Here is a 14,378-nt window from a genome sequence, read left to right on the forward strand (position 1 = left end):
CAAAGTATCGGATGATTGAATGAATCTAAATTGCAATTTAGATCTAATGATAAGGCTGTTTCGTTGTGAGATAGATGCTGCTGCTGCTTTGTGCCAATCGTACAAGAGCTTTTGAGGACTATTGACACCCTTCTTACCGTGGCACAGTGGTGGTGGTCGTCGTCATCCTAAGAGGAACTTCTGCAGTATAGAATCACTCAGATGTTACCAGTCGACCTGAACTCACAGTTACGTACTGACCAAGTAATGGATGCTTGGGTTGTTTCGGTGACCTTCGAGACGCCAAATGTTCCCGTCAGCTGCAAGCAAACGACAAGTAGAATTATTCCGCTGTTGTTATTATATTCAGGGGAAGTGGTGTGGTTTACTTTAGAGAAGACGACAGCGAACAGAGGCAGCTTTCTGGAAAGCGTGTCGCTCGCGTTCTGCCTTCGTTTGATTAAAAGATCAGATGGGCGGCAAGTCCTCGTTTGATTACCACCAAAATCTCTACTGTGGTGGTAAAAATTTTGATCAGATCATTATATACACCATATAAAGATGATCATTTATATACAAAATGAGTTTAAGCATCTCCTCTAATGTGAAAGCCGAGTCGCAGTGGTACTTGATAACTGAGATCCAACATGCAAGTTTTGAGTCTTCTAACGATCAAAACACACCATAGTGGGGCAAGTTTAGTACTATTCCATAAGGTAGACTCTCAAAATAAAATAATGCAAAGATGAGCAGCGCCCCACAACAATAAGAATCTATTACACAAGTAATAGAAAATGATCCTGTGCAAATAATATTAATAATAATATTATTTTAGAAAACAAAGTCACTACATAATCAGATGTATGCATAAAACACCAAAAACATTCCTCCATATATAAGGGCTTGAAAAATGAAAGTAATACAGGAGGGAAAATGAAGTTGATGGCAAAAAGAAATTCACATATATAGATAAAGAATTAGTCACTGGGAGAACCTTGACAATCACTAGCTGAGTTGGCTTCCGAGCAACAACTTATATCCTCTGATAATAAACCCTGTAACTTCTTCCTATTCTTTTAGTTTGCATGCCCGGACATAAGGATGGTCATAATTGATGTATTTAGTCCAGTAAGGCCTGTACCTGGTCATTGCCAGCTCCAACCAAGGTTTCATGTTTCCGTTGTAGTGAATGACTGCAGCATTTTCGATCTCAGAGTGATCGATGGTAGGGTTGTACCCCAAACCAAGTACATGCCAAGATTTTTCCAGTGGATGAGTCAGCTTGTAAAATGTTAACAGTCCAGGAGGGAGTGTCCCAAGTTTCCAGAGCACCCGGTCTTCATTCTAGAGGAAAAGCAAATAAAAGTAAAGTACATGTATGCTTTTACATTTATAATGTAAATCTTTGATCGCTTTTGTAGTGGGCCTCAGAGTGGACATGTATTTGAAATTTAATATAGTTTGTAAAAAAACTTCACCTTTAAGCTTAATGGAACATGTATCAGCATAGTGTTTTTCCATAATAAAATAAAGCCAACAACAAAATATAGCAGGTTGAAATTCGACATGGACCAAAGAAGCATGTTATATATGCCATATTAACAACATAAATAAATAAAAAAAGTTAAAAATGTATTATGGTCATGACGCATAAAGATCCTGGTGGTGACAGAGATACAAAAGGCTGCATGGACACACCAGGTTTCTGGATAAAAGAAATTTTTCGCTTCTTGCTACAGTAGATTAGTGCAAAATATTCCAGAGGAGAATGTCCATATATATTAAGGATAATAGATGCTAAAATTAATCAGATAAATGAAACAAAGTAGCACAAAATATTCCAAAAGGCTGATTGAAGAAAATCATTTTACAGGAATCAAAGTTTGCTATGGAGATGACTGAAGTTGACCATATTAACAATCTATAGCAATGGATCTATTTACTTAATAACAAACTTAAAGGAGGAGAAAAGAGAAAAGAGACCTTGGCTCTATCATGATTGTCATCTCAGTGAATTTAAAACAAAAACAAAGTATACAAATTTCCTATATGGTGCTTCAACAGAAAATGATAATTTCTTTGATACGTCATCCAAGGGCTAATGTTTAAAACAAGGATTTTAATTTCGAATGATACTGCTCGTACCAGGCGGTACGTACCGATCCGCCAGCAGATCGGTATGTGGACCGCTCGCTACCAAGCAGTATCAAGTCGGCTGCGACGAGAGAAGAAGAAGCGTCGAGGGAGAAGAGGGAGAATCGTGAGAACCTCAACGCTTCCCAATCCAATGCCACCCTCCCTCAACGATCCCGATCCAGGAGGTAAGGGAGAGGCGACGGCTCGGCTTCTTCGCCGCATACTTCGCCGAAGGTTGGAGACGCCTACGGCCTTCGACGTCTTCACTGAATGCCATAGACGAGGAGAAGACCGCCTCTTCTCCTCATCTGACATGACGAGGAGAAGAAAAAGGAGGCAATGTCATCGAGGCAACATACGCCTCCTTTTTCTATTTTTTGTTTTTATATTATTTTTATATTATGTTATATTATATATATATATATACATTAAGCAGTATACCCTGACGTACTACTCGATACGCCTATACTGTACCGTATCGAGCAAAGCTCAAAACTCCGGTACGATACAAAATTACGAACCTTGGTTTGAAACAAAAAGTCCTTTAATACATATAAAGGATACAAAAAATTAATGTTGAACCAAAAGAAAGATGAACCACATTAGTAACATGGGTAATTGTACAACCTTTTAGCTCTGAGGCATGCAGAATGACATGTTCATACAAACATCATTTAAGAAGCATTTACATGCATGCGCATAAGCTACAAGAGATTTAAACCACAAGTATGGCTAAGCATGTCAGTAAGTGGACAAAAGTCTAGTAGCAGTTTACTGTTCACCATGAGGCCTAATATAAGAAAGCATGACAAATTCCAAATAGACTTCATGTCTAGAAGAAGCATATTAGATTTTACAATATGAAATGTATAATATATAAATTTTCCTCCAAAATTATTTAACTTACCATATTCTGCCACTTGTGATAAATCCCAGTTATATCTTTATTCTTCCACTCCTTGAGATCAAACATATTCATCCCGTATGCCCAGCCACATGCATTAGGATCAAAATTACGGGCAATGTGTGGGTTTGAGAAATTAAGATACTTGTCAAAACGATGGAAGCTCTCACCACAAGTCTCGACTGCACCATTAACATTACCATTGAGATCTACAGACCAAAGTGCTGTCAAATCCTTCTGAACAACAATGTCATCATCGAGAAAAAGGATCTTATCCAACTTGGGATAAACCTCTGGGAGATAAAACCTTAAATGATTTAGCATGGATAGATATTTCGGATTTCGATACTTTAGATTGGAAGAACCTGCTGAAGGATGATCAGCTTTAAAATAGTACTCTTTCATGGCAGCAGATTCAAGCTGCCTTAACACCGGGCAGTATGAAGAATTCAGCCATTTAAAGTCATCCACATTTTCTACATGAATGGTTGCCTTCCCAGGAGGGTTCAACAAAAACCACATGTTCATGGCTCCAAAATTCAATTTATCAGTCACTAAATGAAATACATGTTTTTCTGGCTCCTGCAAGCAATGCAAACACAAGCTAATCAAGACCTTTGCATTAGAAAAGAAAATTGATCAGAAAAGAAAAGAGCATCACCAGACCTTTGCATTCATGATGGTAGAATTTACAACTACTGAAGCAGCCAAGACATTGTCAGAGAAAAGGGCATAATGATAAAGATTTGGATTTTCCAAATTTTCGCTCCTTGGAAATTTTCTTTTCTCTAAAGGAAGGAGGTAGTAGTCAATGGTTAAACGCATAGACAAGCAGTGGATTCCATTGGGAATTGTCTTAGCAGCCAGCTGACTAAGGAATGTGCTCTGCTTCTTCAAGCTCCTAACTTGTTCATCAGCAGATTGGAGCATAGCTCTGAGTCTCCGAGTTACTGCCTTGCAGTCATATAGTGCTTCTTTTGCCTTAGAAAGAACTTGACCCATTGCTTTGATCTTATCAGAAGCACTGAAAATTTTCTATTTAGAAAAAGTTAAATGGGGCAGCACACAGAAAATTTATGAAATAGCTCTCACCTATGGTGTAGGTCAGCATCAGCATTGGCCTCTCCTACTACATGTTGGCTTTCTTTGATACGACTCAGCAATTCCTGGTAAAGATCAAGTTTGTTCCTTGATTTTGCGAGTACAGAATAGATCCTACCCATGATTATCTGATCACGCATCAGCCTAACTCTTGAATCAGAATTTTCATTCTCATTTTCTCGCCTCCATATGCTATATTTGCCCAATACTGCTGAATCCACAGCTTTTGAACGCTCAATGGCAGCATTTTCAAGCCTAACTACTGCTTCATCATCTTGTTGAGTAAACACCATCTGCTTCTGTTCATGTCTTTCCTCTCTCAATTGCTATAATACATGAAAATATTCCAAAAGATCAAATTGTAATAACAGATTTATTGACATTCAGCACAACATAGCAACTGAGATAAACAAGCTGAGTACTGGGAGACCAAAGAGTAATGTATTTTATTAGTTAATGAAAAATAAATACTTCAGAAGCAAAAGTTTCAAATTAGCAGGGGCAACGAAGTGAGGACATCAAATCAGCTAAATGGCCAATGAATGTAAGGGAAATAACACCTATTAATTAAAATGAATACCCTTCGAATTAATTTTGCTGGTGAATCAAGAAGTTGTTGATCATCTGCATCAGAATAAAATATTAACTTGTTTACCCAGCATAAATAATATACGAGAAATTAAATTTACACAATGGAAAATGAGCATCTAAAAATTACCTGGATTGTTGTAAAGCTTTACATCTGCAATCTGTAAAGAACTAATCAGTGCCTTGTTCTCCAATTCGGCCAGTGAATAACTTTTCTCCGCATGTGAAACATTTTGAAGTGTCTTCGAGAAGATGAGTATGAAAATAAGTAAGCGTATTTTACCAATGTATTGCATAAAACTAGAAATGCTTAAGCATATAAGCTGCACGAAGTTTAGAGCTGTCAAAGTAATGATGCAATGATCAGCATGGCCAACTTCATTATTCTGCCATAAAGAAAGGACACTGTCTGTCCTGAAAAAAATCAAGGCCCCAATGACCCAAATCCTGCTGGCTTGCAGGTATTGAATGAAGGACAATATACATAAGCCCAGAAAGACACTAACAATATGACAGCCAGAGAAGCATGAATTTTAAAATGATCAAGATATATTATTACAGTAACCTAAAAAAATAATAACCAAGTAATTAGCAAGACATTCACTATCATTCACCAACCTCTTTTGTTAGAATAGATTTTAGCTTCTGCACAGCAACTTGTTCTCTCTGATCGGTTCCCTGTCATGATCCATTCATATGTGAGATTTAAGGGCAAAAGGAGCTACCTTTCTCAACAAGCAGAAAATAAAAGGATATCACTGAGGAAGGTACCATGTGGCTAGGAAGATCCTGGATGCCTGCACAGGAACACATAATACAGAATCAATAAACTTCAAACTGCAGTCCAACAGATGATAAAGGCTACAGAATATGAACATCAAAATTATAAGTTTCCAGGAGCATGATTATAACTCAAGGAACATTCAAGCACATGCAACATATGTGTCCATCTCCTATTATCTTAATCAAGTTATGGGTTTGCATCTTGTCGAGTTGAACTTCTGCAATTGGAGGTGGTCAAATACATGATTTGCACTTAAATAAACTTATTAACAAAACCCAAAAAAGAAACTGACCTCAAGTTCATCCACATGACTATTTTCATCGTGTTATATGCCTTATTTTCCTAACATGATTTCTGATAATTCAGTTTCAATTTCCTAGTGAGAAGCTTATTTAATGCATCTTCCAACTTCGCAACGGCTCTTCTTCATATGCATCTCATAAAGTGCCAAACTCCTATAATCCATTATTCAACCCACGGAGTTTTGCATCAGCGTCCTGAGTATGTACTAGAATACGTTCTGAAACTCGGTAGAACGGACATCGGTGTGTTGTCAGAGATGACTCAGGATCTAAGAAGATGCAATAAATGATTAATCAAGGTACAGATTCAGAAATAAAGGAATCAGTTTCATGTGTCCTTCCACATGAATAAATGCATCAGAGATGTAAATTCACAGGCCCAGATCTCCGAGCAGGAAATAAAAGGAAGCAAATCCGCAACAGAAATCGAATCCCCACTCCCATATGCATTCCACATCCACTAAATCGTACAAATGTGCGAGTAAAGATCAGCATACCGGACGAGATCGGCGCCCGAATGCTGCCGCGCACCGCCAAAGGGACCAGAATAAGGAAGAAGAGAAGCAGCACTGCGGGTGGGCGAAAGCCGCAAACGGGACCTCCGTCCCTTCTACACCTCCCGCCTGCTCTGGCCGCCAAGGCCTGCTGCGGAGGCGGCATCGTCGATGGATCCAATCCCTAAAAAACCAACGAAATTAGAAAAAGTCGAGAAATAGCGGAGAAAAGTAGAGACGAAGAAAGAATGCGTTCCGCATTACCTCTTTGGGTTCGAGTGTGGAGATAGCCTAGAAGGGGAGAGAGAGAGAGGATTCGAGCATCGGAGAAGGCTAGATGAAGAGCGGGGGAGTCTCGTGGAAGAAAAGGAGTTAAAGTGAGTGAAGGGGACGGAAAGTGGCAAAAATACTTTTTCCTGCATTGTTTTGTGACTGGGGAAACCACGGTTCCACGTGGGTCCCATAACTGCGGCGAATGAGATGGGCGAAAACCAACGGGTGGCGAAAGTGTGTGACGGAGGATGTCGTGTCTGTTGTGATTTGGTTGTTTGGGAAATATGTATGTCGAGGATCTCCCTTAGTGCCATCATTGAAAATAATTTTCTTACTCATCTATACGTACCCGTTGGCTTGCTCACATTGTTATTGGGATGACCTGCTTCTGGGTCCCAAATGAACCGTCGCAGTGGGAGTAAGTTGTGAACGGGCTGGCGGAAGTCTCGCATAAAACGGATCTCCTCCCCGTTTCATACGATACCCAACGGTACCTGCGTTATCATTGCTCATAATGATGGCTCATTTGGAGCGGGTCCCGCATAAAAATATGGCTCATTTCAAAAGCAGTTTGGTTGGGTAGGATTGTCATCAGAGAGGCACTATACGACGAAAGAACCTACCATTGGTTTTTGTAGTTGAATAGTGGTCATTGAAGTCACTATGTACCGAGGAGACCTTCGAATTTCATTTCATTGAAGATAAGCGCTGGAGCATTAGGGTGTTTATTTAAATTTTTTATATAATTATCATTGACAATACCAATTTGAATTATTGGATGCAATAAATAAATATATGAGAGTACTGTAATATGCTAAATTTATAAATATTAAATATCAAAAATATATGAAATCATCGTGACGTCGTATAAGCTACTTGAATTGGGATTGACTAATGAGACTCGTTAGGACATCAAGTCATGTGAACATTTACGTATTGATCAACGTATATAATGATTCATTTACATAATGATCATCATACGAAGTCTCTTGGAGAGATTAGAAGCATAGGAGTAGATTGAATGCGAGATAGGGGCAAAGGACCTTATAAGGAAAATATAGAATCTGTCCTTCCTTATTAACCTAAAATTGATAAGTTCCTTACCAATGGGCTCACTATACCTTAGGATCTTCAAGAGAGAGAGAAAGTTGCTTTATCGAACACCTGTTCTAGAGCTCTCGAATAAAAATCCCTTTCTATGTATATAGGAATCTATCATTTCTTCTTAACATTAAGTTAGTAAGCTCCTTACTGATGGGCTCACCATATCTTATGATCTTCAAGAAAGAGAAAATCATTTTATTGAACACCCATTTTGGAGCTCTTGAATAAATATCCCTTTGACGTGCATAGGAGATTAGTGTTATGCCCCTCGTGTTGTTTAGTCAAGTAGTAAGATATGATTGACTACATGCCTAATAAGGTAGAAAACTTTAAATGAAATCCATAGTAAAGCTCACTAACTACACTTTGTTTGCTTGCTAAGTAAGGCCCACTAACTACACTTAATATTTAGCTCTATAAAGTTTTATCTTTCAACCTACTTCTTTAATCAAACATAAAGGGAGATCAAGATCTCATCTTTATCTTTTGTATCATTGCTTGAGACTACCTATGGTCAATAAGCCAGTTTTAGCCCTAGCAAGAAAATAAAAAATAATAAGTGTATGCCGACTTAGTACTAAGTGGCAAGCTCAGACTACCTATGTAGAGATTGTTATCGGGCTATATCAACTTGAACTGCTCATATACATAACATCAAACATAGAAGATGCGTGATGATATCAAGGTATCTTAACTTGAACCACTTGTGTAGAAAATATTAGTCGTGAGAGATCCAGAGTAAGGAGGTATGCTAACTTAAGCTATCTATGCAAGGAGAGTTGGATGTAAGAGATGTGTGACGATGACATTTGGGCAAGTTGACTTAAATTGCTCATGCAATTAGTGGATAGCTCAAGAGACACACAAGGGCATAGGGACATATCGACTATGTTGACTTAGACTGAGAGAGAGTTGGATGCAAGAGATGTGCGATGGCATTAAAGCATGCCAACATAAATTGCTCTTACACGAGGAGGTTCACGAAGGCATCAAGGCATGCCTACTTAAATTACTAGTGCATGGAGGGAAAACATAAGAAAAGCATAATGACATCAAGGTGTGCCAACTTGTATTGCCCCTAAAGGGAGCATTGTATGTAAAAGACATAAGAGAGCATAAGAGATGTCGACTTAAATTGTCCATATAGAGATTGTCTAATGTAGGAGATGTACGAGGCCATCAAGGATGCTAATTTGAATTACTCATGTAAAAACATCATTGTAGCACGTCGACTTGAATTACTAGATAGGGAGTATCATGCGTTAGAGATGCACAACATCTAATGTGTTAACTTGAACTACTTAAGTAGGAAGCATTGTGTACAATAGACTCTATAAATTCATATATGTCAACTTGAATAATTCTGAATAATTCATGTAGAGAGTTGAATGTAAATATGAGGGCATTGGGGCATATTAGCTTGAATTATCTATGCAATTAACATTACACTCAACAGACACATGAGAGTATCTAGTCATGCTTTCAAGTGTAGTAAGCATCAGATGTAAGAGAACTACCTATGTAGCAAGTATCAAATGCCCTCATGTATAATTCAAGAAACACATGAACTGCATACGTAGTACACATCATACACATGAAGGTGTTGTAGTATATCAACTTGAATTACCCGTATAAAAAGTATTAAACATTAAAGATGTATGATAGTGTTAAGGCATGCCAACATGTAAGAGACACATGAAGGCATGAGTCATATAAACTACCTAAATATGGGGTGTTAAACATAAGAGACACTTGAGGGCATAAGAACATACCAACGTGAGTTACCATTCAAAAAAGTATTGGATATACTAGACATACGAGGACATCAAGCCATATCGACTTAACATATACATGCAAGGTTAGTTGGACATAGAATAAGCATAAGAGCATTAAGATTTTCCAAATTAAACTATCCAAATAGGGATTGTTCCATGTAAAAGACATATGAGAGCATATGCATGCCAACTTGAATGACACGTTTAAGGACTATCTGATATAGGAGATGTATGAGGGCATTAAAAGTTCCAACTTAAATAGTTGAACTACCCATGTAGGTAAAATTAATCATATGATACCCATGAGGGTATCGATGTATGTTGACTTAAACTAATTATATAGAAAGAGTTGGATGTAAGAGATTTACCAAGGCATCAAGGCATCTTGACTTGAACTGCCCATATAATTAACGTCGAATTTAGGAGACACAAGAGTATCAAGATATATCTACTAGTCATAGGTGTCCTACAAACCAATCACGTAAGTGATAGCACGTGTGACTTGACACGTAGTCTTTTTTACTTATTATTATTAATTGGTATTTTATCACTTTATATTGTTTGTTGTATGAATATATTGTTTGTTGTATGAATATATTGTGATGTCCATTAATTTATGCAATAAGAATCGGATCGTGATAAGATCATGATAATGAGATCGATTTACCTTTAAACATAAATTCTAAATAATCCCGGTCATAGGTTACTTGAGAGGGATATCGAGATAATCGAACAGACTGGTATATTGTATACCCGTCAATATGATGGATGCAGTTAGTCTCATAGTTGCTCATGTGGGGACACTAGAGAGACAATGTAGGTGCTTATTGAAAAATGAGTTAATAGATTGATCTACTTATGGAATGTTGGATGGTTGATGATGCCTTATTGTTAGACAATGATTCCGTTGTCCCAATAGTATATTTGATCCTTAGACTTGAGACACTAAGGATGTCATGTATGAGTAATACACTCTTTGATACCAAATTTATAGGTTTATAGGTTCTAGATCTAGCACAACTGTTCATCGGAAGTGGTAGCCAACCTTACGAGGGTTATTGAGTATCGATAGAGGATCCCCCGCTTTCGGTGTCATGAGAGAAATATCTCATGTGTTATTGCTCAGACAAATCCCTAACAAAGGTCATTCGGATTGAGAGAGAAAGAGTTCTCTAGGAGAATCTAATTAGAGTGAGACTAGAGTAGAAACTATATGGGTCTGATAATACCATACCTGGTATATGATCTCTGGGATATTAGATGGATGAGGGACTATAGATATACAGTAACTGAAAACAAATAGGTCCAAAGGATTAGATTCCCTTGTATCGTTTGGAGACTACAGCGTAATGACCTAGTACATCCATAGTCGATGAGTCGAGTGAATTATTATGGAGATAATAATTCAATAAACCGGAATGAGTTCTAAAAGGTATGACTCATGACCAGCTCGATATTGGGCCTCGATGGTCACACATATATGGTAGGCATTATAACGAGTAGAGGTTCGAATATGAGATATCTATTGAACCCCCTTTCTTATTGGATATACAATAAGCCCCTGAATTATTGGATCCTATGGATGTGATCCAATAAGAGCCAATGAGAGATTATTGGATAGAGATCTACTAATCTAAGAGACTTTGATAGTTGGATAAAGATTCAATACCCAATATGACATAATCCATTAGGGTTAAGTTAACATAGGGTCTCTATAAATAAGAGGGAACCAAACACTCATAAACTAGAGATTTTCTTGGTTGCCACCTCCTATTCTTCTCTCACCTTCTCCTCCTCAAAGAGCAAGCTTAGAAATTTGAGGAGCATCATCGTAACCTTATTGTGTAGATCACTACTAGAGAGAATGACGCTTAACCTCCTTCATCCTCTCCTACAGATCTATAGGGATTTAGGGATATATAATCTCCATATGTAACACAACTATCTCACACGTGGTTTTTAGTTTTGTGAATTTTGCACACCAATCTTCACATGATGACAAACACATCTTTAGAAAATTTGAAGATTTTATTTTTTATTCTTCCACTGTGCATGTGATGTCGCCCTTGGATTTTCCTATAATATTAACTTAAAATTCTCATATAGTAAGTATTAAATGTAGGAGATGCATAAGGGCATTAAGTAAATTAACTTATGTTTATGTACGGAGCATTGGATGTCGAAAATGCCAAGGCATGTCATCATGAACTTGTAGATGGGTGTACGAGACTCTTTAGGGCATTGGGTCAAATGAATATGGACTACCCAAGTAAGAAGTATTTGAAGTAAGAGACACCTAAGGGTATCGAAACATGCCAACATAAACTACCCACATAAACAACACTAAGCTTAGGAGACATATAAGGGCATCCAAGTGTGTTAATTTAAAGTATATGTAAAACAAAGGATAACTATGAAGGCATCATGTTGTGCCAACTTGAATTGTTTGTATATAGAATATTACTCATAAATTGATAAGAGTTCTAGAGCATGCTAACATAAACTATCGATATAGGGATTGTTTGACATACGAGATACATGAGGGCAACGTGGGTTCCAACCTGAACTGCTCATGCAAGGAGTACACTAGATTTACACTACCCATGCAGAGAGCAACTTATGTAATAAAAGATGTATGATGACATTAGGACATGTCAATGTGAATTACTCTTGCAAGGAGCATAGACCCATGAGATTGTTAATTTGAATTGCATGTAGACAGAGTTGGATGCCAAAGATGTACATGGGCATTAGCTCATGCCAACTTGAATTGCATTTGCATTTAATATCAAAATCAAAAGATACCCTAGGACATTGAGGTATGCATACTTGAATTACCCATACATTAAGCATTAGATGTGGAAGATGCATAAGGGTGTTAGGTCATGTTGATTTGAAGTGCCTATATAGGGAGCATAATAATATGAACTACCCATGCAAGGTGTGGTAAGAATATATAGACATAGACTACCCTGGTAGAGAGAGCTAAACATAAGAGACACCTAAGTGTCACGGACTTAGCTGATTTTGCCTACGTCGTGCATCACCCTTACGTGTCCGTCTGCAAAGGTCAATCTCTCTGAAGCCTCCTATAGTCCCTTAGGACCTACAAAAGAGAAAACAGGTTAGAGAAAACGCCTCACTCAAGATCCATAAGCAAACATTCCAAGAAATACTTCATAGACAATGCAAATTATAAACAGACGTTACAAGCTCTGAACGGTTGCATAACAAAGGGTCAAAATTATTTATTACAAACCAAAAATCTTTCACAAGTGTCCACATGACACAACCTTTATTTACAAGCCTAAAGCAACCACCAAATCTAACTAAAATGGGATTATTAAGCCTTCGGTCGTCCCTCTACATGTTGTGCAAAGCATGAATATACCAAAAGATACGGACATACATAAGTATTACATCAAACATCTTGTTTAGAAGTTTATCCATAACATTCTCCCCCACTTATTCCTTCGACATCCTCGTTGAAGCCTTTGTTGACACTGCAACTCCTCGCCTTTGCTGAGTCTTCAATCTTCTACTCTAGCTACAATGCACCTCTTGGCTCCCAGCTGCTCTCCACTACTGTTTTTAAGTAGTCGAACCTTTGATCTGCCATGCTGCTTCAACTCCCCAATGACTTTAACTCTAGTGTGGGGTTAACTGAGTTGTGTTGATCCCTGTTGGTTCCTACGGATCCTCCAAATGAAGAAAAAGACCATCCTTACTATGCATCAGTCTCTCAAATGCCTCATGCTGTTTAAACTGGATAGATGCTTGTTGGAGCTTTAACGAGCATCGCCTCGTAAACTTCTGAAGTTTTGGGTCATTCCTTCACAAAATTTACCCATTGACTCTTCTTTCACTTAGTTGTCACTTCCAAGTAGATTCGCATCACTTTCACTTTCGATTAGTATTTCGTTGGGAAATGAAGCGAACAATCTACTCTCAATAGAACTGATCACCGTTGGTGAGGATTTGACAACTATTATCTTCGAATGGTCTTTGAACCTGTGCAAAGCTTCTCTATTGAATAGATAAGAGAATTTGGGTACTCAGTTTCGCCCATTCTCTTAAGAGTTGAGAAGGCAAAGGTTACTTGACTTTACCCACCTCCTCGAGGTTATACTCCATGCATCAAACTGGTTACTGGCCTTCGCCTGCTCTTTGCTCACACTTCTAAAGCACTTGAAGTGTTTGCACTCCTTGCATTGAGTTAGTTACTATGATTCATCATCTCAATATCATCGAACTTTTGGAATGTAGGAAGTTTTGACCTCAACTTGGAGTAGTTCTCTAATAGATTTGGTCGCCTCTGGGATTGTACCGTCTTCTCCATCAACCTGGTCACCTACTCCATTGAGTAGCAAAGGTATAGCACCACGTACTGCTTGCTTTGTTCCTTGGTCATGCACTCTTGCATGACCCGAAGTCCTTCACTTTCAGCTATCTTGATGAGAAGCTCGTTGACATCGGTCTTACGAAGTTCCTTGGCCTTTACCCTTCAACCTTGTCTTGGTACTTGGAGTTTGCCTCTACATTCTCCGCCTCCTCAGCCCCTTTTACGACCAAGTGCTCTCCCTCCATGAGAGCAAGGGATCAATGACTTTCACGAAAGTCCCGCCTCTGCGGTACCATGGTGTTGCCATACCCATGGCCCTACTATCCATCGCCTAGCATCTACATCCCTTTTTTTCACAATCAGTAGATATATCTCTGTGGCACTTCTCTGAGTCCACCTCCATTCTAACTTATGCTTGATTTTGGAGAGCTAAGTCCCTTTGGACTCGTTGTCGCTTCCTTGCCCCTTTCGACCCCCTACTTCAACACCTCTGTGTTCTCTAAATAGCTCTCTTTAGTCGATGGAAAGACATACTACAACTCTCATGCATGGCCTCTACCATCATGTTATAGGATTTGCACCGATTCTATTCTCCT

At 38.4% G+C, this 14,378-nt stretch overlaps 1 protein-coding gene across 1 annotated transcript; it reads right to left on the reverse strand.

The window, feature by feature from the left end:
* Positions 1 to 847: 847 nt before the first annotated feature.
* LOC135641978 (polygalacturonate 4-alpha-galacturonosyltransferase-like) lies at positions 848 to 6,680 on the reverse strand. Its single transcript, XM_065157682.1, has 10 exons — positions 6,553 to 6,680; positions 6,292 to 6,472; positions 5,480 to 5,505; positions 5,327 to 5,386; positions 4,839 to 4,950; positions 4,701 to 4,744; positions 4,112 to 4,446; positions 3,686 to 4,043; positions 3,023 to 3,601; positions 848 to 1,323 (listed from the first exon to the last, which is right to left on the reverse strand). The coding sequence occupies exons 2-10, from the start codon at positions 6,452 to 6,454 to the stop codon at positions 1,048 to 1,050; spliced, it is 1,953 nt and encodes a 650-aa protein (XP_065013754.1). The 5' UTR covers positions 6,455 to 6,472; positions 6,553 to 6,680; the 3' UTR covers positions 848 to 1,047.
* Between the last annotated feature and the right edge of the window lie 7,698 nt (positions 6,681 to 14,378).

This window comes from Musa acuminata, chromosome BXJ3-7 (genome assembly GCF_036884655.1).
Source record: "Musa acuminata AAA Group cultivar baxijiao chromosome BXJ3-7, Cavendish_Baxijiao_AAA, whole genome shotgun sequence".
In the NCBI taxonomy this organism is placed as follows: Eukaryota; Viridiplantae; Streptophyta; class Magnoliopsida; order Zingiberales; family Musaceae; genus Musa; species Musa acuminata.

What these genes read in the sequence shown, in the direction of transcription:
- LOC135641978 (XM_065157682.1), bottom strand. Translation starts at nt 6,454, where the DNA reads ATGCCGCCTCCGCAGCAGGCCTTGGCGGCCAGAGCAGGCGGGAGGTGT. An exon ending in CAGCAAAATTAATTCGAAGG is followed by an intron (nt 4,447 to 4,700) that starts GTATTCATTTTA and finishes CATGTATTATAG; the next exon opens with CAATTGAGAGAGGAAAGACA. An exon ending in GATGCTGACCTACACCATAG is followed by an intron (nt 4,044 to 4,111) that starts GTGAGAGCTATT and finishes GAAAATTTTCAG; the next exon opens with TGCTTCTGATAAGATCAAAG.